Raw genomic sequence first — 22,830 nt, 5'->3', positions numbered from 1 at the left:
CCTACTTATGCACTGTTGGTTGATTTTCCTGAAAACCCACCTGGAGGAGAAGGGGGAATGCCGCCACTCCTCCAGGGAGCATGTTTTTGCCGTAAAGAATGCTGGTCAATATACAACTGAGGAAAAACTGAAACAGATGTGAGCCCCAGAACCACAAGGGTTTGCATTTGCCCAGAAATGCTATTTTAAACACTCTATATGTTGGTCTGCTTTTTGGTGGAATAACGCATTCTTGGCACCCTTCAAAGGTTCCAATGTTACAAGGTTATCCGTAAAGAACAGTGAAAACGGGGTTCCCGGATCTACCTGGGCGCTGCGGCCAGACCTGGGGGTATATTTTCCTAGTCAAGGCACTGAGCACAGCAAACCTTCTGTTTCCAACGAGGCTCCCTCTCTGTGGACCGAGGCTTGTCTTCCACGCAGCTGCTTTCAAAGGGGCTGGGGACCCCGCACACACTCCCGGGAAAACTCAAGCCGAGAGGGGCAGGGGTTGCGGCAGTGCAGTACAAAGACAGCAGTTTTTTAAAAATAAAACAAAAAACAACTCAAAGTCTGGTCAGGGGTAAAAACCTGGGCCTTTTCGGTTCCTCTCCAGGCTGTTACAGCAGCAGCACGCTCTAAAACAATTAGTGACATGCATAATGCTGAAAGAATTCGAGCCATCCCATAACCAGCTTTAAACCATCTGCTCAATTTCTTTAAGGGGGGGTGGGGGTGGGAGCACATGTGGGAAGAGCGAGATCTTTAATTCCGTTACATACAGAAATCCTCTGAAGCTTCCAAATGCAGCTGAGTTATTGGTAACAACGTGCCACTCCTCCTGTCACTTCGGCGTGACCCACCCCCCAAACTGTCCCTCATGATGCCTCCAAAAATCTCCACGTGAATTCTCTGAAGGACAATGAAGAAGCCACTTACCAAGAGACAAGGAACATTTTATTTTATATTCTATCTTCCATGAGGCAGAAGCCTTTCAATGTGTGTTTTTAAAAAAACAACAGTGGAATGTACACATCACACAGGACAGAAATATGTACATTAAAAGTACAGCATAAAGGCCACAGAGGCTATACATCATATCTGAATGGCAAGTAGACTATTTTACATTAAATAGTATCTCTTAAAAGCTAAGGTTGTTAAACTCAGCTCTCTTCATCAACAGGAATTACTCAAAAGAAACAAAATCTCACTTAGCAAACTAAAACCACCTCTTCCTGGTTTTTGTAGAATAAAAACCAAAAAAGTGACGCTTGAAGCTGGTTAGTGCTTTTTAATTTCAAGATCTTTTGCGACTCCCTGCAACGGGGGCGGGGGCGGGGTAGCCTTGTGCAATAAGTTAAGAGCGGCTGAGGGGGCTGGGCGCCACCGATGGGCACCTTTCCAAGGTCAGAAGGCACACATCAGGACACACGATGGCCACTGTGGTAAACAGGTGTCCCTGCTTTAAACAAACCGAAAAAAATGAAACCCAAATAACTAGCTGTCACTTTAATGAGCCGCCTGCACCCACTGCTGTGGTGTCAACCCTGACCCCACCACCCTCCAGGACAGAGCGGAACTGCCCCATGGAGTGCAGCAGTGACCTCCGTGGAAGCAGACTGCCACACCTGTCTCCCACAGAGCAGCGGGTGGGTTTGAACTGCCTACCCCTGGGCGGCAGGCCAGCACTTCACCACTGCGCCACCGTTGTCCCCTGTGCTGAAGGAACCACAGAAAAACAAAAAAACACATTAGCGATGCTTCTGAGTTTTGAATCAGTCTTAGTTTCCACGTCTCTGACGAACCAGTAATGCCCTCTCTGGAAAGTATATAGACACAGAGGCTGAATAACAGGGGGTCAGTAGGAAGTTGTGGGGGGCGGGGGGGCACAGGGAAGACCAAACACATCTTCAAACTAACATGCCTTTCAGAGCCACACCTTCAAGATGCCTCCCCCAAATTGGGCTGCTCCTTGGTGCTCAAGACAGGGACGAGGGAGGCATCAGACTCCCAACTGACAGGCAAAGACCAGGAACACTGGCAGCAAAGATCCCACCTGGATTGCAAGAAGGGGCCAGGGCATCCCAGACAGAGAGAGAACCCCAGAGTAAACTGTGAGTCACTGGACGCACGGAGATAGAATTATATTTATATTTATATATGTATATTATATATATGTGCTATGTACAAAAGACTGAGATATCAGGCACCTTTAGACCACATTTCCCCTCCTTATAAATGTAACTGCTCAGGTACACTAGGAACAGTTTGGGGTACACCTGCAGTTACTAGGAACAGTTTGCGGTATACCTGCAGTACACTAGGAAGTTTAGGGGACACCTGCGGTACACTAGGAACAGTTTGGGGTACACCTGCAGTACGCTAGGAAAAGCTCAAGTGGATAGTCTAAACACAGGAACAAGGTGTGAGGGGCTGCTACACATCTCTGAACCCCACTCGTCCTGGAGGTACAATAAAATAGAAAAGGACTGATCCTCAAACAAGAAGTGTTAGGGGACCCCCCCACCCCCCAAAGAAGTGAACTATTTCCCAAGTGGACTCCTAAGCTTTCATTTCTCCTCCCTGGAGGGGCCCGTGGAGAGCTGCCCTTTGGAACTGGGGCCCGCAGCCCAGCCAGGAGGAGTCAGAGGAGGCTTGCGGGTCAAGGGCAGAGAGCGGATCTAACGGAACTTCTTTGTCAGCCAGCTCTTCTGCTCCGGGCAGTAATGAGCTGTGTGGCTTGTCAGTCGCTGGGTGCCCGGGCTGCGGAACTGTGAATAGAATCGGGGTCCTTTTCACTACAGTATTATCATGTATTAACCAAGCATCCTGTTGACATTACAGGATGTTTTCTCATATAACCAAGCCGACGCCTCTCCCCCACATGAAGTCTAGCACCAAGAATCCTTGGGGGGGGAGGGTTCTTCTCCAACAGGAAGGGTTAGGGTTCCTGACACGGTTTAAGTCGCTGTCGTAACAGAGATATTGGAAGGTTTGTTGCTTGCTCCCTTTCCTCTTAAAAAAAATTTTTTTTTAATTTCTGGGGTTGTTTCTCTCTACTGTCCAAGTTTCCCTGTCTATCAGAGCAGGATCATCGTTTTGCTGAAGGGTGGGAATGTACGACAGCTCCCCGGCCCTCGCCCAGGACGATGAGATTCTTACTCTTAACATTTTAAACCACCATTTGAAAAACACAAAAAAAGCAGGCAGGCAGGCAGGCCCCCTTGGGAAGCTCTCTCATTTTCTTGCTGCTATTTCTCAAGACCCCAGAGGGACCTTGTACATTCCGCAGGGCATCCACCGTTCCTTGGGGTCGCCGAGGCTGAACCGAGCGTGGATCTGTCCCCTGCGGTCCAGCCTCTTCCTACCGATCCACACCAGTCCCCGGGCTTCCTGTACCGTCTGGATGCGCCCCATAAGCCCTGCGCGGTGCACAGACTGTGCGTGCGATTCCCCTGCTCCGATGCCATCCAAATTGGTTTTGCATTACCTTTTAAAAGATCGACACAATAAATACTTCTTCTGGCTTCCCTACCCCCACAATATTGCCAAATAATAATTATAATATTAATAATAAAGTACAGAGTTCTTCGAGAGGAACAGAAGGGGCAGAGAAAAGGGGAGGAGGGGTAGAGGGGTTTCAGTTGTAGGGGGGGGGTGTGGAAACAGAATATCAAAAAGAACACCACCCAGAATCCCTGTACTTTCTATAAATAAGTGGGTCTTGGGCGTGGGGCCGGTGGGCGCCCACTACTTGCACACGAACTGGTCCACAATCTCCGTGCACTTCTTACACTTGACGTAGCAGCACCAGTGGAACTTGCAGTGGCAGCGTTCGGTCTGCACGGTCTTGAACTGGTCGTAGCCGCGGCCGCAGCACATGAGCTCGCAGCCGTCCATGCCCTCGGAGGTCTTGTTGCAGAGGCGGCCCTGCGTGCCCAGGGAGCCCGTGCTCTCGTTGCGCACACAGTAGTCGGGGCTGGGGTCGATGTAGACCAGGTCCTGCGTGGTGGGCGAGTTGAAGCGGCTGTTCGCCTGCACCAGCTTGCCCCGGCTGCTGAGCCGCATGGCCGCCGCGCTGTCGAACTTCTCCTTCAGGGCGTCGCCCACCTTGCGGAAGTCTGCCAGCTGCAGCCAGCACGTCTTGAGGCTGCAGGAGCCGGACACTCCGTGGCACTTACAGGCCACGTCGGCCAGGTTGTACACCGTCTGCAGGGAGACAGGGGATGGTCATCACAGAGATCCCCAAGGGAGGCATTTGCATGGGGGGGGGCAGGCAAGGAAGCTCTCCTCCCTGACCTTCCACAGGGGCCCAGGGGTCACTGGCTGAATTGCCAGTGCAGCAGAGCACATCGAGTGGAGGCCAGCTCACTGCAACCTGCGTGGGTCAGAGGAGCACTGGGCTCCTCAGAGCAGCCCTGTAGCCATCCACTGATTGACGGCAGACTGCCAGGCCTTTCTTCTGAGGTACCCCCAGTGAAGTCAGCAGCCGAGTGCATCTGGGACTGCACGAGGGAGGGAGGAGAGGGAGGGAGGGATGTGGCCCTGGGATTTGGTAAAGATCACAGGGAGCACTTCCTGGGTCTCCACCCCCAGGAGGCCTGGGCTGTCTTCTCAAAATGTGGACAAAGGAGGTGCTCAGCTCCCACGGGGCCAGACTGGCCGCCGAGTTTGGCTTGCAAAAGGGCAAGAATTGGAAACGACTGCACACGTCCGGAGTGGGAACAGGAAGAAGAGGGAAAAGTCCCCGTTGCTTCTTTCTGGCAAAGAAACCGTGAGCAGCGCATGGTAGGTCGGGAACCCTCGCTCCAGAGACCGCTCACGTCTCTCGGGCTGTCTCGGGATTCACTCCTACAACCAGCCTGGAAGGGAGGGGCTATCTTTCCTCGTGTCCACTTCACAGAGCAGAAGAACAAGGACCAGGGAGGGCAGTCACTCACGAGTGACTTGCCGAACCTCGGGGAAGTAGGGGTGCCGTGGGCTGTACGCTGAGCACCTACACAGAAGAGGGATGAGGCTGTCTCCTCCCATGAGGTCTTTAAAAGTCAGACCCCTAGTAGGTCGCTGTGAGCTGGAATCGACTGGAGGGCAGGGAGTCAGAGTTCCGACGGCCTTTCCCAAGGACACTGAGCTGCTGCCTGGCAGGCAGAGAGGAGCTGAAGCACAGGTGGGCGCTGGGTTCCAATCTCTCCCTGCTATGGGTACCACTGCTGTACGCCAAGGACTGTCTGTCACAGGCCTTTACTGCCTGAACCCTTGCAGTCACGGACGGTCTCCCAGCTGGACTATAACGGTGACAGAGATACAGAGAAGCCTGCACAGGTCAGGGGGGCTAGAATAAGGTGTGTGTGGGGTGGGGTGGGGGATGCCTGCTGATTTGGTCTCACTTTAGTTTCCCTGAATAGTGCCCCACCCTGGAAGCAGATGCCTGGGTTCTAGTCATGATTCTGACCCTGCATTCAGGCAACTGGCTTCATCCACCTCTCTCTGAACCTGTCTTCTGTCTTTGGAGGGACCGGGGTGGTACCAGCCCCCAGCCTTGTTCTAAGGGTAGAAGGATGAGGCAAGTGGCCTGGACAACACCTGGAAGGAGCAGGCAAGTAACAGATCTCACCTGCTGTCCCCAAAGGAGCCCAGTGGGTAATGGTCAGTGGTTGAAACCCACTGGCTGCTCTGTGGGGGAAAGATGAGGCCCTGGGATATGCTAAGGGTTACAGCTACGGAAACCCCAGGGAGCACGTCTATGCTACCCCACAGGGGGGCTATGAGTCGGAATACATTTGGTTTGAGTTTTCACCTCTCCCAGAATGACCGGGGCATGGCATCCTCACACAAGGCCCCTGCCTGGCCACCCCAGGTCTCCCAGGAGCAGCACTCCTGGGGCCAGTCCCAGAGCACCATGCCTAGCGGTCCTACGCTGCCCACTGACAGCTCTGGCTGCCCACAGCTGCTCTCGCTCATGATCTTGGAGTTGGTATGGTGCTGACCTGCCGTCAGGGACCTGGAGGCCAGGCTGAGTTCCAGGGACATTTCCACCCGGGATTCACAGGGGCTCCCTTAAGAAAGGGGCCCAAGTGTACACTGAGGCAGAGTGAGTTCCCTGGACTCCTCTGTCTGAGGGAGGGTTTTGCAAATGGATTTAAACCTTTGCTCTCCCTCAAGGAAAACAAAGCAGATGTCCTGCGGAGAGTCTAATGTGATTTCCTGGCTCTGTGGGACTGTGCCCTCTCTTCACCAGCTTCAGCTCCCAGGATCCTAAAGGGGGAAATCCCCCCGCCCAGGCTCTGAGCTCAGCTCACTGAAGGGCTATCCATACTTTGTTGTCTGTCTACTTAACTGCGGACACTGGATAAAATCACAGTGGCCAAGATGCTGTCCCTAATCCCAAATCCCCTAGTGCCATGAGGAAGTCCCTGGACCCTTCCAGCCTTGGTGGCCAAGCATGCAATTGTGTCTCTATGGGAGAGAGGTCCCAGAGTGACCGGGTGGGTCGGGTAGGAAGTCAGTCCCTCTCTGCCCTGAGTCCCTTCTGGTCCCTGGTGATGGGCACGTCTTCTGCACAAAGAACAATGCGCCTCTGCAGAGGGCCCAAGCAGTTGTAAGGGCAGACAGCAGACAGCGGGCAGCCTCACACTGAGCAGCAGTGGACGGTTCTAGCCACCTGCAGCTATTGGGGAGTGGGGTGGGGGGAAAAGTGAGGCCGTGCTCCCTCTAGGTTGGCAGATGACTAAGGTGGCAAGATGAACAATGATTTGATCCCGAAAACCAGCACGCCCCCCCTACCCCCCACCGCCCCCAAACATCTAACAGCCAGGTTGAGAAGAAGCACTCACTACTGGCTCACACTAACCTCCCGGCTAGCCTTGGATGGGACTACGAAATTCTCATTATATCAGTAAAAAAACCAAAACGTCCAATGTTGACAACTTCGTAGGGTTCGGCCTAAGATGTGATTTCACTTGGTCCCCACAATCACTTGGTCCCCTTGAGCATCTGTCTGGGCCATTGACACGGATGCAGGAACTGAGGCTCAAGACGAAAAGGGGACAGAGCTCGATTTCCACGAAGCCAAATAAAGCCTTATCGCCCCACCCCTACCCTCTCCTCAGCGCCTACCTCCCTGTGACAAACTGGCTTAAGAACGATAGTTTAAAAACACATTTTTAAAGCAGCTTGGGCTTGTATCAAAATCTAGTTTTCTTCCATGGCACTGGTGTGGGTCTCTGGGCCTCAGTTTCCCAATTGTAGAGCAAGGCACAGGGACAGAGGGGCATGTGGGTCTGGGCCTCAGGTTCCCAGTCTCTACAGTAAGGGCAAGGGGACAGAATGTTTTAGGGCTCCTTCCAGCCCCCCTCTGCGATTACCTTTCTTTTCCTCATCCCCGCAATATGGAAGATCAGGTCTTCCACCAGGAAGTTGCTGGCCCCCACAGCGGGCTGTGGGTGTCGTGAAAAAATCACAGCACTGGTGCTTGGTGCTACCCATGTGAAGGCAAGCCTTGCCCGTTCACTGTAAGGCCGTCATAACGCCCATGTGTCTCCGGGCAGGGCAGGCTGTGCATTCCACTCCCATGGGGCAGCAGGAATGGGGAGGCCTGCGGGGGAGGGGGTGCATCCAAGACCTTCCCGCTGTGCACCTCTGAGCTCTTCTCCCCCGCCCCCAGAGGGAGTCTGAGCATCGAGGTCCGTAACATTCCATACTGCTAACCATACTGGGCTTTTTTCCTAGAAACGTTCTTTGACAAACAAGCCCGGAGCAACTCTGGCCAGTGATCTTGTGACCAGAGGACAAGGGGGCTGGAACAGGGAAGGTCAGGGAGCAGGGGTCCTCCTGGGATAAACAGCGTCCTCTCTCGGAGGGGTGAGTCCAATCCCAGACTGGGGACAACTCCAGCAGCAATTCAGTGTCTGGCTGACTGGTCATTGCCACCCACGGGTGACTCGGTATGGGGGCGGGGGGGGGGGGGGGGGGGGAAAGGGGGGGGGGCCCCCCCCGGGGGGGGGGCCCTGTGGGGGGGGGGGGGGGGGGGGGTGTCAAAAGTGAGAGGATCCCCTCCCCCAGCCTCTCCTGGGCGTGGTCCATCTGAGGAGAGGCCAGTGGGTGGGTGGGCCTATGTGAGGAAAGAGACGTTAAGAGATAGACAGACAGACATACACGTGCACACACACACACACACACACACCCTAGGAGAAAGGGCAGAGGGCAGAGAAAGAGAGGGATGTGAGGCAGGGTGGGACACACAGACCATGAGACAAAGCAGGAGGGGGAGGGGGGGTGGGGACACCCAGGGGTGCAGGCACTCACCCGGCGGCCCGCCTCGTTGTTGTGCAAGTTCATGAGGATTCGGGCACTCTCATAGGACCCCTTGGCGTGGATGCGCTCCCTCTCCCGCGCGTCCACGAACTCCTTGGCGAAGCGGTAGCCATAGTCAATGTTGTCGCCGCAGCCCCCCCACAGCCAATCCCTGGGCAGGTCCTTGGGGCGCGCAGCCCGGCTGCAGCCACAGGTGGACAGCTCGCCCTCGCGGCAGGCTCGGCTCATGGCGTTCACCACCCCTGCAGCGCTCACAGCGTAGGTGAAGGCCGTCTCTCTGCTGCCTGCAAACAAGGAGGCAGGTCTGGTCATCGGGGCCTGGCCCACCCAGCAGTCATGGGCCCTGCAGGATGGACCAGGGCACACGCCTCTGGACCCTCCTGTCACTGCAGCCCATGGGGGTGGGGGACGGCAGGGGCAGAGGTTAGGCCAGGAGGTACTCCATTCCCTGCTGCTGTCCTCTGGGGCAACGAAATCCCCCAACGTTAAGGTACCCCCAAGATGCCCCTGGGGGAATCAAGGACCCTCCCCCATCCCCCAGGCCTTGGGCCCCTCTTGACAAGAAGCAGAGAGAAGCACATAAAACAGGGCCAACTCCAAACGCATGGGGTACACGCGGACTCAGCACCCCCTGCAGGTGTGTGGAACGGTGACTGCTAAAGGGGATAGAAAGCCCTTTCTGCCCAGGAGCTGCTGGTGGTTTCAAACTGCTGACCATGCGAATCGCAGCCCCCCACACATCACCACCACGCCAGCAGCACAGCACCAGCACAGGAAAGACTAGCAATGATCTTCGTGCGGACACATCAGGGCCCAGGACCGGCTTCTAACAGTGCCCTCCAGTTCCTCCGCCACCCTCAAATTCTCCACTGGAGGCTCTTCCGGGAGACCTTGGGACTGGGTGAATCCCCGTACGCTTGGGTTCACGTCAGTATTGTTTCCCACAGAGGATAAGGACCGCAGGTGCGGTGGCGGTCAGGACCCTGGAAGCTTTCCAAAGCCCCCAAACAAACTCACTGCCATCGAGTCAACTCCGACTCGTAATGACCCAGCGGGCCGCGCACAACTGCCCGGTGCGCTGGTTTCTGAGGCTTTGACTCTTTACAGGAGTGGAAACTCCCAGGCTCCTGCTTCTCCCCACGACTGGCCCCTGCAGCCGTCCTCCTGTCAGCCTCTTGGGGCCTGTGGCCCCTCCTCCTCCTCGGTCCAGTGCCACCAGAGTCGTATTTGCAGAATAAAGCTTTCTGTGCCATGGGCCCCTTCGACACCGGATCCCGGAGCATTAGAACTGGCACCTGCCTCTTCTCAAATCCAAATTGATTGGTGTGATCACCTTTCAGTCAAGGATGTCTGCTTTGTAAGTAGCCTGATGCTCTTCCACACCACTTCCACAGCCCTCCAACCCCGAGCCTCTGCCTCAACTGTTAGAAAGACAGCAAGGGGTGGGGGGTGGGGGCAGACAATCTGGGGGAGGAGAAGGGAAAAACAAGTTTTCTCCTTCCCTAGAACTCGTGAAGCATCTCTTTCTCTCGAAAGCAGACAGAGGAGCCTTTTGGCAAGGAGGGGGAAATGGAGGCAAATACACATGTCGGGCTGTGATCTGCATGGTCGGCAGTTCTAAACCACCAGCTGGTTCTGTGAGAAAGACTAGCCTTTCTACTCCCATCAATAGCTACCGTCTTGGAAAGCTGGAGGGGGTCGCTGTGAGTCGGCAGCCAGTAGAGTGAACCTGGGCATTCCCACAGGTCACGGGGGCACCTCAATCAAAAGAGGACGTTGCACAATGAGACAGCCGGGATTCGTGCCTGGTTAGGCAAAGTTGGGCCTGGAGGGGGCAGTGGGGTGCAGGGGTCTCACTTCTGGAAGACAAGGGACTTGACCTGGATGTCTGAGAGGAGAAGCCCCCTTCCAGCACTGAACTCCCTGCATCAGAATCTCTCCCTCCTACACTTGGGCCAAGAGCTTGGGGACAATTGTGTTTGGAGGGAGAGGGGTGAGCACACCCAGAGCTGGCAGACTCAGCCCAGCCCAGAGCGTGACAGTGCCACGTCCAGATCCTGCAGGAGGGTTCTCTGGACTCCGAGCCCAGCTCTCCATCCACAGCCACTGGTAAGCAACAGCCCCTGAAGGCCACAGCTCCTATGAACCGCAGGTCCACCCTCTGCCCTTCTGAACAGGGCGAACTTGAAGAGTGTGCTGGTGGCTGGCAAGAGGCCCCCAGAGCCCCTGTGTGGCGCCGAGTCTACCTCAGCTTGCAGGAGAGAGGCCCAGAAGGTCAGGCGGGGGGTGGGGGGGTAGGGGGGTGGAGGGAAGCTAGGAGAGCAGACAGATTCTTGGGAGTTATTTGAGGATTAACACTGATAAAACAGTAAGTGCTGTGTCCCTGGGGGGAGTCCTGCAGGTGGGTGAGGTTACAGCTGGGGGATGAGCAGAGATAGCGAACCCAGGAGGAAGGAGGAGAACCAGTCCTTCTCCGTGGAGGATCCACAGAGCAGACAGGGGCTTTGATATAAAAACACAATCAGGCTGCTTTGTAACAAATCTATCTTGAACATTTCCTTCCTTTCCAACCCACACCCCACACCTTTCAGAAGACAAACTATCTGGACTCCCCGGTGCTGACAGGGGAAATAGCCCTTTGAAAAGTACTTGGGGAAGAACAGCCCAGATCCAGAGTCACCGTGGACGGAAGACGGCTCATGCCGTGAAGTGAGGCTTCCTTCTGTGACCCGGTTGTGGACTTGGGTGCTCACACCCCTTCCAGAAGGACCCTCTCTTGCTACCCCTTTCAGACAAAGAAGAGGCAGGACAAAAGCCGGGAGGAGAGGGGAACAGGATGAAAAATGAGCAAGCTTCCCGAATGGAGCCTGAGCAGGGGCAGCAGCAGCAATTGTGTGCCCTGCCTCCTTCCAGGCAGGGGGCACCTTAGAAAAGGGACCAGAGGAGCGCTGGGGGGGGGGGGCTATCCACCAGGTTCCTGGGTCAAGTCAGATTTGCACAGAATTAATTATTCCCCACGGCCCTGGTGTATCCAGAGCCTTGGGGGTGGGCCCATATATACCTTCCAGCATCTCAGGGCTTTAAATTTTCCCTTTGCTCATTCTCCTCAGACACACGTCCATCCCATAAAAGGGACCGTGAACATGAAGGGAACGTTCCTTCTACGACAGTGGTTCTCAACCTTGCTCATGCCGCGACCTTTTAACACAGTTCCTCATGGGGTGGCGGCCCCCAATCATAACATTATTCTCATTACTACTGCATAACTGCCATTTTGCTACAGTAATCAATCGGGAAACCCCTGTGAAAGGGACGGTCGACCCCCAAAGGGGTTGCGACCCACAGGTTGAGAACCACTGCTTTACTGAGATTGGGAACGTGGTCCTCTTTCATAAAGATCTCTTCTGGGTTTTCTTCTCCCCATCGCTTATTTAAAATCAGTCAGAGAGAGAAGGCCCCAGTGGTGCCCCAGCCCGCCCCGCCCCACAAGCAGGTAACCGGCAGCAAAGGTCTGCCGTGGAAGGGCCGAGGCAGATGCTGCACGCACTCTCATCTTCCCGAAACGAAACATCAGCTGACGTGGTGACAGGACCATCAGGAGGCAGCACTCCCACCCCCATCCCCGGAACGCAGACAGCACTATAACACTGAGGGGCGAGGGCCGGCCAGCCAGTGGGCTTGGGCAGGATGATTAAATGTGGGCCTTGACACCCAGGGTTCTGCCTGTTCCCCGAGCAAGGAGGCTCTTTGAATCTTGGACCGCATTTTAAGTACATCCCCGGCAGACCTCAATTTCACTTAGCAAATGAGAGTCTTATTCTGAACACTTTGGCCGCAGACAGAAGACCAGAAGAAGATCTTAACTCCAAGCTGGGCTCCAGTGACGGAGAGCACAGAAAGCATTTCCAACGGCTGGTCACCATCCGAGGTGCATGGGTTTTGCTAACGCACACCCATACACAGGAAACGTGTCCAAGTGGAGGGGACGCGCACTAGCCAGGGGACCCTTGAAGGGAGGAAAAGGGACACCTGGCCATTCTGACCTAGCAACACAAGCAAACAAACAAACAAACAAAACCGGTGGTAGCTACACTCGCTCACCACGTGCAAATACAGGAGAAAGGCATCTCCACCCCACCTCCAGGTAACCAGCTAAGGGGGTCCACATTCAAGGAAAACTTGTGTTTCTGCAGCTGAACTTCTGGATTCGGATCCCAGCACCTACATTAGCACATTTTAATCATTAACAGAAAGGACAAAGCGCTAGGAAACCTCACAGGCCGAGGCTACAGCCCACTTGGCCATTCAATTCGAGAAACAGCTTCTTGGCTGTATTATTTTAGTTTATGAAGCTGCCTGGCTCAGGCAGCCAATGACAACTCTTTTTTGTTCTCAATGAATGCACTTTTCAGGTTTTGTGAAAAAGCATTTTAGCCATCCGTGATGGATACTCAGCCAACTTCTTATTTGTGGTCATGATAAACAGTTCATTGCTTTGATAAAACTGCTGGCTATTTTAGAAGTCACATTCATTATAAGGGCTTGTATGCACAAAAGTAAAGAGACCTGAAATATTCACACTAGAAAACACCGTGCACACACACACACACATACACACACACACTCTCTCTCTCTCAACTCTCTCTCTCTCTCTCTTGGCCACATCTATCAAACAGTATTGCATCCTCTAAGGTTAAGCCAAACCAGAGGCAACCTAATTTTTCAAAATTGTTCCTTATAGCCCTGTTTTAGTACTATCATCCCTCTGAAACAAATAGCATATCTAAAAATTAAGAGTTGAAGTGTGTTATCTTTAACAACACCTTTAAAAAGTAAATTTCTAGGTTGACATCCCTCCCTTCTGGACTGGTTATCAATTGGCCAAATCAGACATGTAAATGGGATAACTTCTAATTAAGATTCCTTCTGGAATTAAAATAAAAGCTTTTAACGTATATATCCTGAAACGTCTATAATAGGTACGTTAAAACCTCCTTCACTTCCGACATGCTCAGCAATCTGAGAGATGGCGATTTTTAGCTGTTTTGGATATTTGAATGATGGCTTAAGTTAAGAAACGTCAGCGAGGCCAAAAGGGTTTCAAGTGTAAGAGTATAAATGACTCGGCTACTTCTGAGATGCCAAAAGGAATGTTCTGCTTCTGTTTGCAACAAAACTTTTTTTCACAAAAAAATCTGAGCACTAAGTGTCTGGGATCCAGCTTCTCTTTTTTTAGGTTAAGAAATGCCAAAATTTATCATCAAGGGAGGGAATCAGAATTAAAACCAATAGTCATCATGACAAAAATCTCCAAATCCATTACCACAAAATCAAGGATATGGGCAAGCACTAGAGAATTTTCTAGGACAAAAGTGTGTTTGTGCATACACATGCATGTATACACACACGCATGCATCTATGTGTGCACATACACACACGTATATATCCACGTACATATTTTGACATGAAACGGTTTCCTACCTATCTGCATGACCCTGCCAAAGACAGAGGTGTTATCCACCGTGCTGCAGTTCCATCTCCGGTGTCGGAATTGATACTGGCATTCTTTGATGCCCGTCTTGGCGCCTTCTCCGATGTACTGCATGTGGTCCTGGTACAAGTGGCACAATTTCTTCTGTCCTTGAGACAGTCCTGCCAGTTGGCTGCAGAGAGGCTGCGCTCCTATGATATATACTTCTGACATCTGAACAGGGTTATTCATACCTAGCGACCTGAAACAGGGCAGGAAGATGCACACGGGAGATTCGCATGGGCCTCTGAGCTCGGCCAGCAGGCATGTTTGCAGCAGCTTACGGCCGCCGCCAAGAGCACACAGATGCTTTTCAACTCCGCTTGTCCTCACGACAAAGTCTGAGGAGGGCTTTGTGAAACGCCTCTGTCTGAACTCCAAACTGAGGCGCTGTGCAGCGGGGGAGGGGGGCCCCCATCCCTCCTGCCAGCTGGCCCCTTGGTTGGGGCTTCCTTGCCCCTGTTACCATGGACCTAAACCCACATTTCCGAAACTCACTCAGAAAAAAGGGGCAAATGTTAGTTCCAGGGATGGGCCTCTGGCATTAGTGACTCGCGCTGTCCCACAAAGTGGAAGGTCTGCACCAGTCGAAGACACACAACTGCCCACACTAGACACAATCAGACATGGGTGGAAGAGAGCAGTTACCTCTGACTGATGGAAGACCTGGGGGTGGGGGTAGGGGAGCGGGGAGCAAGGACATATAGAAGGAAGAAAAGGCAGCACAAGTTCCAGGGCCTTTTAAAAGGGCTCCTTGTGTGATCCTCAAGGACCCCAAACAAGGGAGCCAGGGAACAGAAGGAATGTTGACAGTCAGGGGGAAAACGCTGTGCGTTTACAGGGCAGAAATATCCAGAACGCCGTCAAAAACAATCCTCCGGATATAGTACAGTCCCGCGAGAAAGCCCACAGCAAAGAGAAACTCTCCTTTAGGGGCATTCGACTACTTCAACTTAACCTTCCTTTGATCAGCTTTCAAGTCCAAATACTTCCCCACTTGGAGCTTGGTTGTTCCCTAGAACTCTGCCTACTTCAGTAGATTAATAACCTCAAGTGGCAGAAAATAAAAGCTGAAACTCACTTTTACTGGCCAGAGGTGGCAAAAATAAATTTTATAGATAGGTTTACAAAGATTCGGGACGTGCACTTGCTCCCCCTTTATTATCTGATGTGCTACAAGCACACATCCGACAGGGGCCTAGATTTTTTTAGGTTCCAATTCCCTGTGGAGCAGAAGGTAAGCATTACAATAAGAGGAAATTAAAAGAAAACTCATATATACATCTGTCATATATATTTGAATATGCACATTTAGAAATAACATGTATGTGTGTGCCCGCGCATGACAAACGCACCCCGAATTCCTCTCTTCTGCTTGAAACGTTGCAGTATCTCACACACAAATCTCAATACACAGAACACCCCCAAACAGCTTCAGGCACACAGAAAACTTACCACCAGGAGCTGGCCTCTACGACCACCTGGGCGACCGAGAGGAGGGCCGCCAGAGCCATGAGAAAGAACCTGGAAGGCATTGCACGGCCAGCAGTGCCCAAAGCAACTCCGGGGCTTAATGTTCCAACGGACGTCTGCAGAGGGAAAAAGGAGAGGTTTAGTGCCTCTCAGATAATTGTCAAGGATACAAGTTTAGACAACGGGAGCATCCGGGTCTCTAAGTTTACTGTCGATTGACTGCGCTTCTCCTCCGTGAGGTTTCTGATGGCAAGATATAGGCAGTCTCTTTTTCCAAATTAACCCACCCACGCAACCTCACCAGGAAATCTGATTTCGCTGGGATCTTGAGCGCAGGGCACGCCAGCGATTAGAAACATGTCTCAATGCTGTTGAGTCAGAGCCCCGGTGCCAGGCGCTGCCTCCTTCCTGCTCGCCGGCGTCCCGCACCCCTCGCTCCCCTCTAGGTCGCGTGGGACTTGGTCCCTCCGCGGGAATTCACTCGGAACCCGCCGCCACCCTCATCCTCTCCCCGACCTGGGCCGCGCAACAAGTGGAGCGGGGATGAATTCCATGGGCGAGGGGAGCGCAGCGGAAGGACGGCGAGTGCAGCGCGCGCCCGCCCGCCCGCCCGGCGGCTGCGGAGGAGGCGGGGTGGCCAGCGCTGGTGGGGGTGGGGGCAGGACGCGGGAGGGCAGGGCAGGGGGTGGGGGGCGAGGCCCCGGGGACCGGCGAGAGCTAGAGAGCCCAGCTGGGAAATGCAGCTCCGAATTAACATCGTATGTTTCATAATCAGTTTACGGGCCGATTTGGGGAAGCCACTTCCAGATGGGAAAGGCAGGCCAGGCTTCCTTCAGGACGCGCTCCAGCCAGAGTGGGGCGGGGAGGAGGAGAGGGCGAGCCGCGCAGGGGGCGCAGAGGAGAGGCACTGCCTCTCCTAACAAAAGAGAGGAAAGCAGTGCCCCCTCCCTCTCCTCCCCGAGGTCTTGGGTGGGGTGTATACTCTAAGAAGGGCTGGCGCCCCTGAGAAGCAAAGCGGGACTGGGTCCTGCAGTTCTCTGACAGGGTCGGCTCCCCCTGCCCAAACCAACATGCATTTCGCAAAGCTTGCTTTTTCACTTGCCCTCCTTTCCAAAAGGCTGCCCGGGGAGCCTAAGTCCTGCTTAGGACAGACTCCAACTTCCCTGGCCTTAGTCTGGGGGTACTGGCGGAGGCTACTTGGCAATCATGGTGAAACTGGCTTGGGAAACGGCCACCTTCCCCCTCCATCCAGGCTTCTCCAGCCCAGGGCAGACCCGAGTTGGTCTGTCCTGTCCGGAAGGGTCGGGATGCAGGGCGCGGCCCAGACTGGTGCTGGCCAACCCCCTTTGGCGTTAGTCCGGCCCTAGGGCCCTCCTGCCGCGGCTGCGCCCCTGAAGTCCAGGGTGCCCATCACGAAGAATTTTGGGGCCAGGAGGTGGCCTTGAAAGCTTTCGCCGTGGCTCCTCCGCACTGGTGACTTCTCCACCTGTAGGCCACCGGTGGAGCTAGGCAGCAGGGGACGCCAGTGGGAGGAGCGGGTTTCCAAACGTTGCTTTTTACGTCTCCGATCAGTGTAACCCTGCTGCCCGGGATGCGTCGCCCGCAGCCCAGGAGGGAGCCCCTTCCTAGGGAAAGGAAAGGCAAGCCTCCTCCTGGCTACCAGCGGAAGGGCCCTGCCTGAACCTGCGCGCAGTGGCCGCAGAAGCAGGAAGGGGCTGGGGGCGCACAGCGGCACCTTGGGGCTTCGGGAGAAGCACTGCTTCTGTGGTCCCCAGCCCCTGCTCACCAGGGCTTGCTGTCCACCGCCCCGTCCTCCCCACAGCAAAGCACCGAGAGGGGCTCATCTTGGAGAGCAGAAATCTGAGGTTTCCCTAGCTTAGGAGAGGGCAGGCACGGTCTCCCTCCCCACCCCCGCCCAAAGTGTCAAGTTTCCTTCCCGGGAGGGGGTGGGCCGCCAGGTCTGTCTCTCTCCGAGACCCGGATGGCTAAGTCGACTCTCCCAGAAGGTGGCCGCGCCGCCTGGACTGGCTGGCGCACCCTCGGACACACTCACGGGCACTCACACGAGTGCACACTTGCTCCACCGTGCTCAAGTCCCCCGGCTGGATCACGGCGGGCCGCGCGCACTTTCCCAGCTCTCCGACAGGCGGGCGTGCGTGCGGGGCGGGGTGCGGGTAGTGAAGAAATTGATAACAGATTCTGCGGATTACAGCAGATCTCTTTGTTAGAGGCGAGGCCACACTAACCGGACCTACTCCTGGCCTGACGCCCTCTGAGCAGAGCCAAGTGGGCGAATCGCCATCCGGTGTCTGTGACTTGGGTCACCCCTGCTCCAGACCAGGAAGCCACCAGGGTACGCCAAAGGAGATGGCGCAGGGGCAAGCATCATAAGTAAGCACCTACCCTGAATCCTGAGCGCTTGCCCGGAAGGCCCTTGGCCACCTTCCTGCTACAATCTCCCGCGCAATAACTCCCCCCTGCCCCCTCCCCTTCCAAAGGCACTGTAAATTCAAAAAACTCCATGAACCCAAGGCGGCAACCCAATAGGTAACAAATAACGACTCAGTCAGAGAAAACAATTCTGCGCATTTCCCAAAAGCTCTGATCCGATCTGAAAGCAGCTCCGGAGAGGTTTCATTTCATACAGTCCCACCCTGGAAAGCAAAAGCTCTGGGTGCAGGCTGAGTTTTCCCCGAGAAACAGCTACGTGGTTTCTAATGCTTTGGGGGCCAGGAAGAGGCACGTGTTTCTTCTACTTTAAGATGGGGAAGGTGGTATCAGGCTCAAACACCACAGTGGCTGGGTGGTTGGCAGTAGGGGCATTTACAAACCTTGTTTCTGGCCCAAGGCAATCCGCCACAGGGCTCCCTATTCTGTAACCCACTGAAGATATTCCTGGCAGTGGGGAAGGGAGGCAGAGAGAATGCACAGGAGCACAAACTGGGGGGCGGGGTGGGAGAACACCCTTGCATCCTTGGCTTTGGAGGCAGGCAATCTCTAAAGAGAAAGGGTGCAAAAGCCAGGCGAAGACTCTCCATCCCACAGCCACCCTTAGTCCAGGCAGTCCCGGCCAGCTGCCTCCCAAGTCTGGGGAAGTCCAGTGAGATGAGAGTAGCCAACTGGGTAGGAGACATGAAGTGAGCCAGGGCTCCAGGGCAAAAAGCAGGATGGGAACTTCCAGGAACAATCCCTGCTTTACGTGTAAAGGAAATTTTGTTCTATCGCTGAAGCAGGGGAGGTGTTGGAGCAACATGGCGCAAACCTCTGCCACAGTTACAATTTCGGGATGTCCGGAATGGGGGCCAAAGGAGAGATGCTGAGGGATGCTCCCAACTAGGGCTAGACCAGCAGGAAGTCAGCTCTGGTAGCCACGATAAAGGAGCCAGGGTTCCCAGGAACTTGTGCAGGGACCAGAGCCAGGGGCATCAGGACACAGTCTAAGAAACAGTGCAGTTGGGGGGGGGGGGAGTAAGAGAAAAAGCAGGAGAAGCTCAAATCAGTGCCAAGGCAAGTGGGCACTCTCCAGTGCCCTGGACACAGGTCCAGGCAGACTTAGCAACAAGAAGTCGCAGGGAAGAAAGGCCTAGTTGCCCTCCGTTTCTAGACCAGGCTCTTCAGGCCCCATAGCACAGCCCCCCTGCCCCTACCACTTCAACCTCCTCACACAGCCTCCCAGACTGTCCAGCAGGCTCCACTCTGCTCAGAGTTGCGGGCTGAGTACGAAAGACTACTGGAACTGCAACATTGTTTCAATAGTGGTAACTCTGGCAGAGAGGAGAGAGAGAGAGAGAGAGAGAAAGAAAGCAATGTTTGAAGGTGGGAGGGGGTGGAGAGAAGAAAGAAAAACTGGAGTCCTCCTGGAGAGATATTCCTAAACAAGGAGGAGCTACCAACCCTCCGTGTGGACACCGGCCACCCGAACACAATTTGTGGGGTCACACTCATGGCCCCTTCCCTATGGTGCAGCTGGTCCTCACAGGGCTGCCCAGGGCTCAGCAGGGTGAATGGGCCTGGTGGCTAGGAGTGAAGGAGGAAGCCAGAGGTGGGAGGGAGTAGCGGGCAGCTGCCTGCCTCCCCAAGGAAGAGCGACTCGGAGGTGTCCTACCTCCTGGCGTCCAACAGAGGGCGGCCGGCACCGCACCGCAGGGAAGAAAGGCATCCTGAGCTGGGCTAACCCCTTGTGCACCGGGGTGCACTGGTAGAAAAGGATGGGGAAAGGCAATGGATGTCCAGGGCCGATTTGGGGAGGATCTTCCTTTGGAGGGAAAAGGGGTGGGCCTAAAACGCTCCTTTGCCCAGAATCCCAGAAAAGCTGGTCCTATATACCCCTCCCCCTCATGGCAGGGGTCCACGTACAGGGGCACACTACACACCCAACTGCCCCTCTTCCTAGCTCCTTCTCAGCAAAGCTCCCTAGAAACTGGCCAAGGACGCCTGGCAGCCCAAAGCTCTGTTTCTGGCCAGCTCAGCAGTGAGTGTGAGTGTGGGCAGGGGGCAGGCAAGGCGCTGGCCCCAGAGGTGCGATCCCACGCAGCAGCAGCAGCAGCAAGTTCCAAAAGGCAAGATGTCCATTTAAAGACAGAGCAAAAAGGAGCCAAGAGGCCCTGGTCGGGGGGCTGGAAAACTGCACAGCGGGGTTTTCAGGTCTTTTTATTTTGTTGTTTTACCTTTATTTATTTTCCTTCCAGAGTTAAGGATGTTTGTTTGCTTTTAAGAAACATCCTGCCCAGCCCTAAGAATTCTCTAGAAAAGGAAAAGAAGGCCAGCGAAGAAAAAATGGAAATGGAAATCAAGGCGTGGAGGAAAGAGAGAGGAGAAGAGAAGAAGAAGAAAAAGAAGAAAATGTGTTTGGAAAACAGTAAGTTCCACTGCAGGAAGAAAGGTTAACTTTTCGGAAAAAGTGAACTCTCGGTGACCTTCGGAGTATGTGACTCGGCTTTAACACACAACTGACAATTAAAACAAACACGGGTTCACAAACTGCCCCCTACTCGCTCTCTCCACGCCGAGGCCCCAAAAGTCTCCAAGGAACAAGGCAGACGCCTCGCAGGGGGCCCGGGTGCGCTCGCCCGCCCGCTGGGCAGCCTAGATCAGAGCCGGTCCGCCGCCTGCAACCCCCGCCACTGCGGCCGAGGGCCGGACTCACCCGGTGGCGGCTAATAATGCTAATAACACGACCCAGCTCCCCGCGCCGGGTGCGCGCTGGCCCTTGGCCAGGCACTCTTAAAGGCGCAGGGTCCCGCGGCGCGCCTGCAGCCCGGGCCGCGACCAACCTTACGGAGCGGCCTGCGTTTGAATGGAGGTGGGTCCTGCTCCAGGGAGCTGGGCGCTAGTCTGGCTGCTAGGGTTCCCTTCCCCTTTCCAAGCCGGGGCCACACACCCTCTCTGTGCCCGTGCGTTGGACGCTTGGCAAATATTTGTTGAATTGAATCATGATCCTGTTACTGAAATATACATAGTAAATTGCATTCAAAGTTCTCAGTTGTTCTCCCTCCCCCGCTATCGCTCTTCCCCAGTTTTTCTCAGGACGATTTTCTTCACAGTTGGAAAGGTTTGCAGAACGGTTGGTTGGTGGGACAGGAAGAGATGTCCTCCGACACAGGCAGTGCGCGCAGGGTGGAAGGCAAAGAATAGGGGTGCTTGCCAGCGACGCGGGAGTTCCAGTCTTGCAAGGCGGTCGGAGAAATGGAGGGCTAGGAAGAGGTGAGGAATTTCACTAACTTCCCAAAGGAGGGGGGAAAGTATAGGAAATAAAATCGTGTAGAGTAGGAGCGGCGCACTGAACACCTACCTTCATGGCGAAGGGGAGGGGGCGCGGGGGGGAAGTCGCCACCCGGGCGAGGGTAGCCGAGGAATCCAAGTGGAGCGGCCTGGTTCAGCCCAGGGGGCTGATCTGGCGGAGGCCGGCGGCGGGCTTCGGCGGAGCTCCCCCGGCGGCGGACGCAGCGAACCAAACTTCCAGCGGGCAAAGTCGGCCAGGTCCGGGCGCCCGAGCTGCAGCAGCGCTGGGATGCCCCCGGGAGCCGAGGAGACGCCGGTGGCCGCGACCAGGCGAGCGATGGGCCGGGCCCGGCGAGGCACTCGGAGCGAGCGGCGGGTCTGGCGAGGGCGCGCAGGCGACTGCTTCGCGGCCAGGCGCTCCCTCTCCAACGTCCATCAGCGACGGCGGTAATTAGGGCTTTCCAACCCCAAATGTGGGCGTGATTGTGCAAAAGACTTTACAACAAATAATAAAAGAAAAAATTCTTCACAAGAGGGTGAAAAAAATGCCCACTATTCCACTCTGGCCCGGGGCGGCGGCGGCGGGGGAGGGGGGATCCGTGCGCCCAGGTGCCCCCAGTTCATTCACACCACGGATTCTGCAAACTCCCGGCGGCTCCCTCCTCCCGAACTGCAGCTCCTCCTCTCCGAGCCTGTGGCCGAAAAGTCTGCTTCCAGGCGCTGATGCCGTGGCCGCGAGTGTGTGGACGTCTGTGTACACGACCGCGCGCGCACACACATACACGCCTGTGTAGACGCGCACACACACATGCGCGCACACACACCCCCGCTTTGCGGCCACGGAACACTCAGGCGCGCGTGGCTCTTTCTCCCGGAGATGCCGCTGAATACGCACAAGTCGTCATCCTCGCTAAGAGAGGTAGAGCTAACTTGTGTCCTTTCATTTTGGGGTCTGGCAAAAAGGGGCGCAAAATGGGTGGTAGTCGCCCCCGGATGTTCAGCCGCGCGGTGGGTTCCAAGGGACTACCGGCGATTGCTCTGGGGGAGACGCTGGCTCCCCCCTCCCCGCCCCCTTCTTTCTCTCTCCGGGTTAATCCTCGTCTTTTCCCCGCCTTTCTAGGGCCAAGGCGCCGGAGAGCGAGGGCGCAGTGAGCGCGGGGCTCAGCTCCGGCGGTCCGTGGCCGGCGCGGCCGGCCCCCTCCTCGCTCGGCGCGGGCCGGAGGGGCGAGGGAGGGAGCGCGCGGGCGGGCGGACGGACGGCGGACGGCGTCCCGGGCCAGAGGAGCTCGCCGGTGGCAGCGCACTGGCCGGACTGTGCGCGGCGGAGGCGGCGCCTCGGAGTTCGCAGCGACCTTCCCGGAGATCCCGAGCTGGGCGGACAGACCGACCGGCCGACGGCGAGCACCGCGTCCCCCACCCCCACCCCTTCTGGCCAACAGCCGCACTCGCCTCCCCTCCCTCCCTCTCAGGACGCCTCTTTCCCCTGGTGTTCTCTGAAAATGTTTTTTTTTTAAGTTGCCGAACCACAGGCGGCTGGAAAGAGAGAGAGAAAGCGGAGGGGGAGCATGGGGTAGGGGGTGGGGGGGGGAAACCAACTCCACTTTGCCTATACGCATGCGTGCTGAGGCCAGCCTATGACAAACTAGGCAGGATTTTAAAGTCATACCACCGGCCAGAGGTGCAGGGGGGCGGGGAGAGGGGGGAGGGTACATTCTCCTTGGGACCCTTTTTTCCAGGCTGTCGATCCCCCAGGCATCTATGGGCCAGAGAGGTTCTACTGCTGTGTTGCCTGCCCACCACAGGCCTGCTTGTAG

The 22,830-nt window shown here is 55.4% G+C and overlaps 1 protein-coding gene across 2 annotated transcripts; it reads right to left on the bottom strand.

Annotated features, from left to right (window-relative positions):
• Positions 1-918: 918 nt before the first annotated feature.
• On the bottom strand, positions 919-21,158 carry WNT5A (Wnt family member 5A). Of its 2 annotated transcripts, none has more exons than XM_045289938.1 (5): positions 21,087-21,158; positions 15,278-15,411; positions 13,774-14,024; positions 8,284-8,576; positions 919-4,188 (listed from the first exon to the last, which is right to left on the bottom strand). In XM_045289938.1, the coding sequence occupies exons 1-5, from the start codon at positions 21,090-21,092 to the stop codon at positions 3,730-3,732; spliced, it is 1,143 nt and encodes a 380-aa protein (XP_045145873.1). In that variant the 5' UTR covers positions 21,093-21,158; the 3' UTR covers positions 919-3,729. The 2 variants fall into 2 exon arrangements, with proteins under 2 accessions (XP_045145873.1, XP_045145875.1); XM_045289940.1 differs by lacking the exon at positions 21,087-21,158 and adding an exon at positions 15,597-15,683.
• Between the last annotated feature and the right edge of the window lie 1,672 nt (positions 21,159-22,830).

Source organism: Echinops telfairi, unplaced genomic scaffold (assembly GCF_000313985.2).
Source record: "Echinops telfairi isolate 266 unplaced genomic scaffold, ASM31398v2 ScPeMD7_31;HRSCAF=116, whole genome shotgun sequence".
Classification (NCBI taxonomy): domain Eukaryota; kingdom Metazoa; phylum Chordata; class Mammalia; order Afrosoricida; family Tenrecidae; genus Echinops; species Echinops telfairi.
This window is presented reverse-complemented; position numbering and strand designations above follow the sequence as displayed.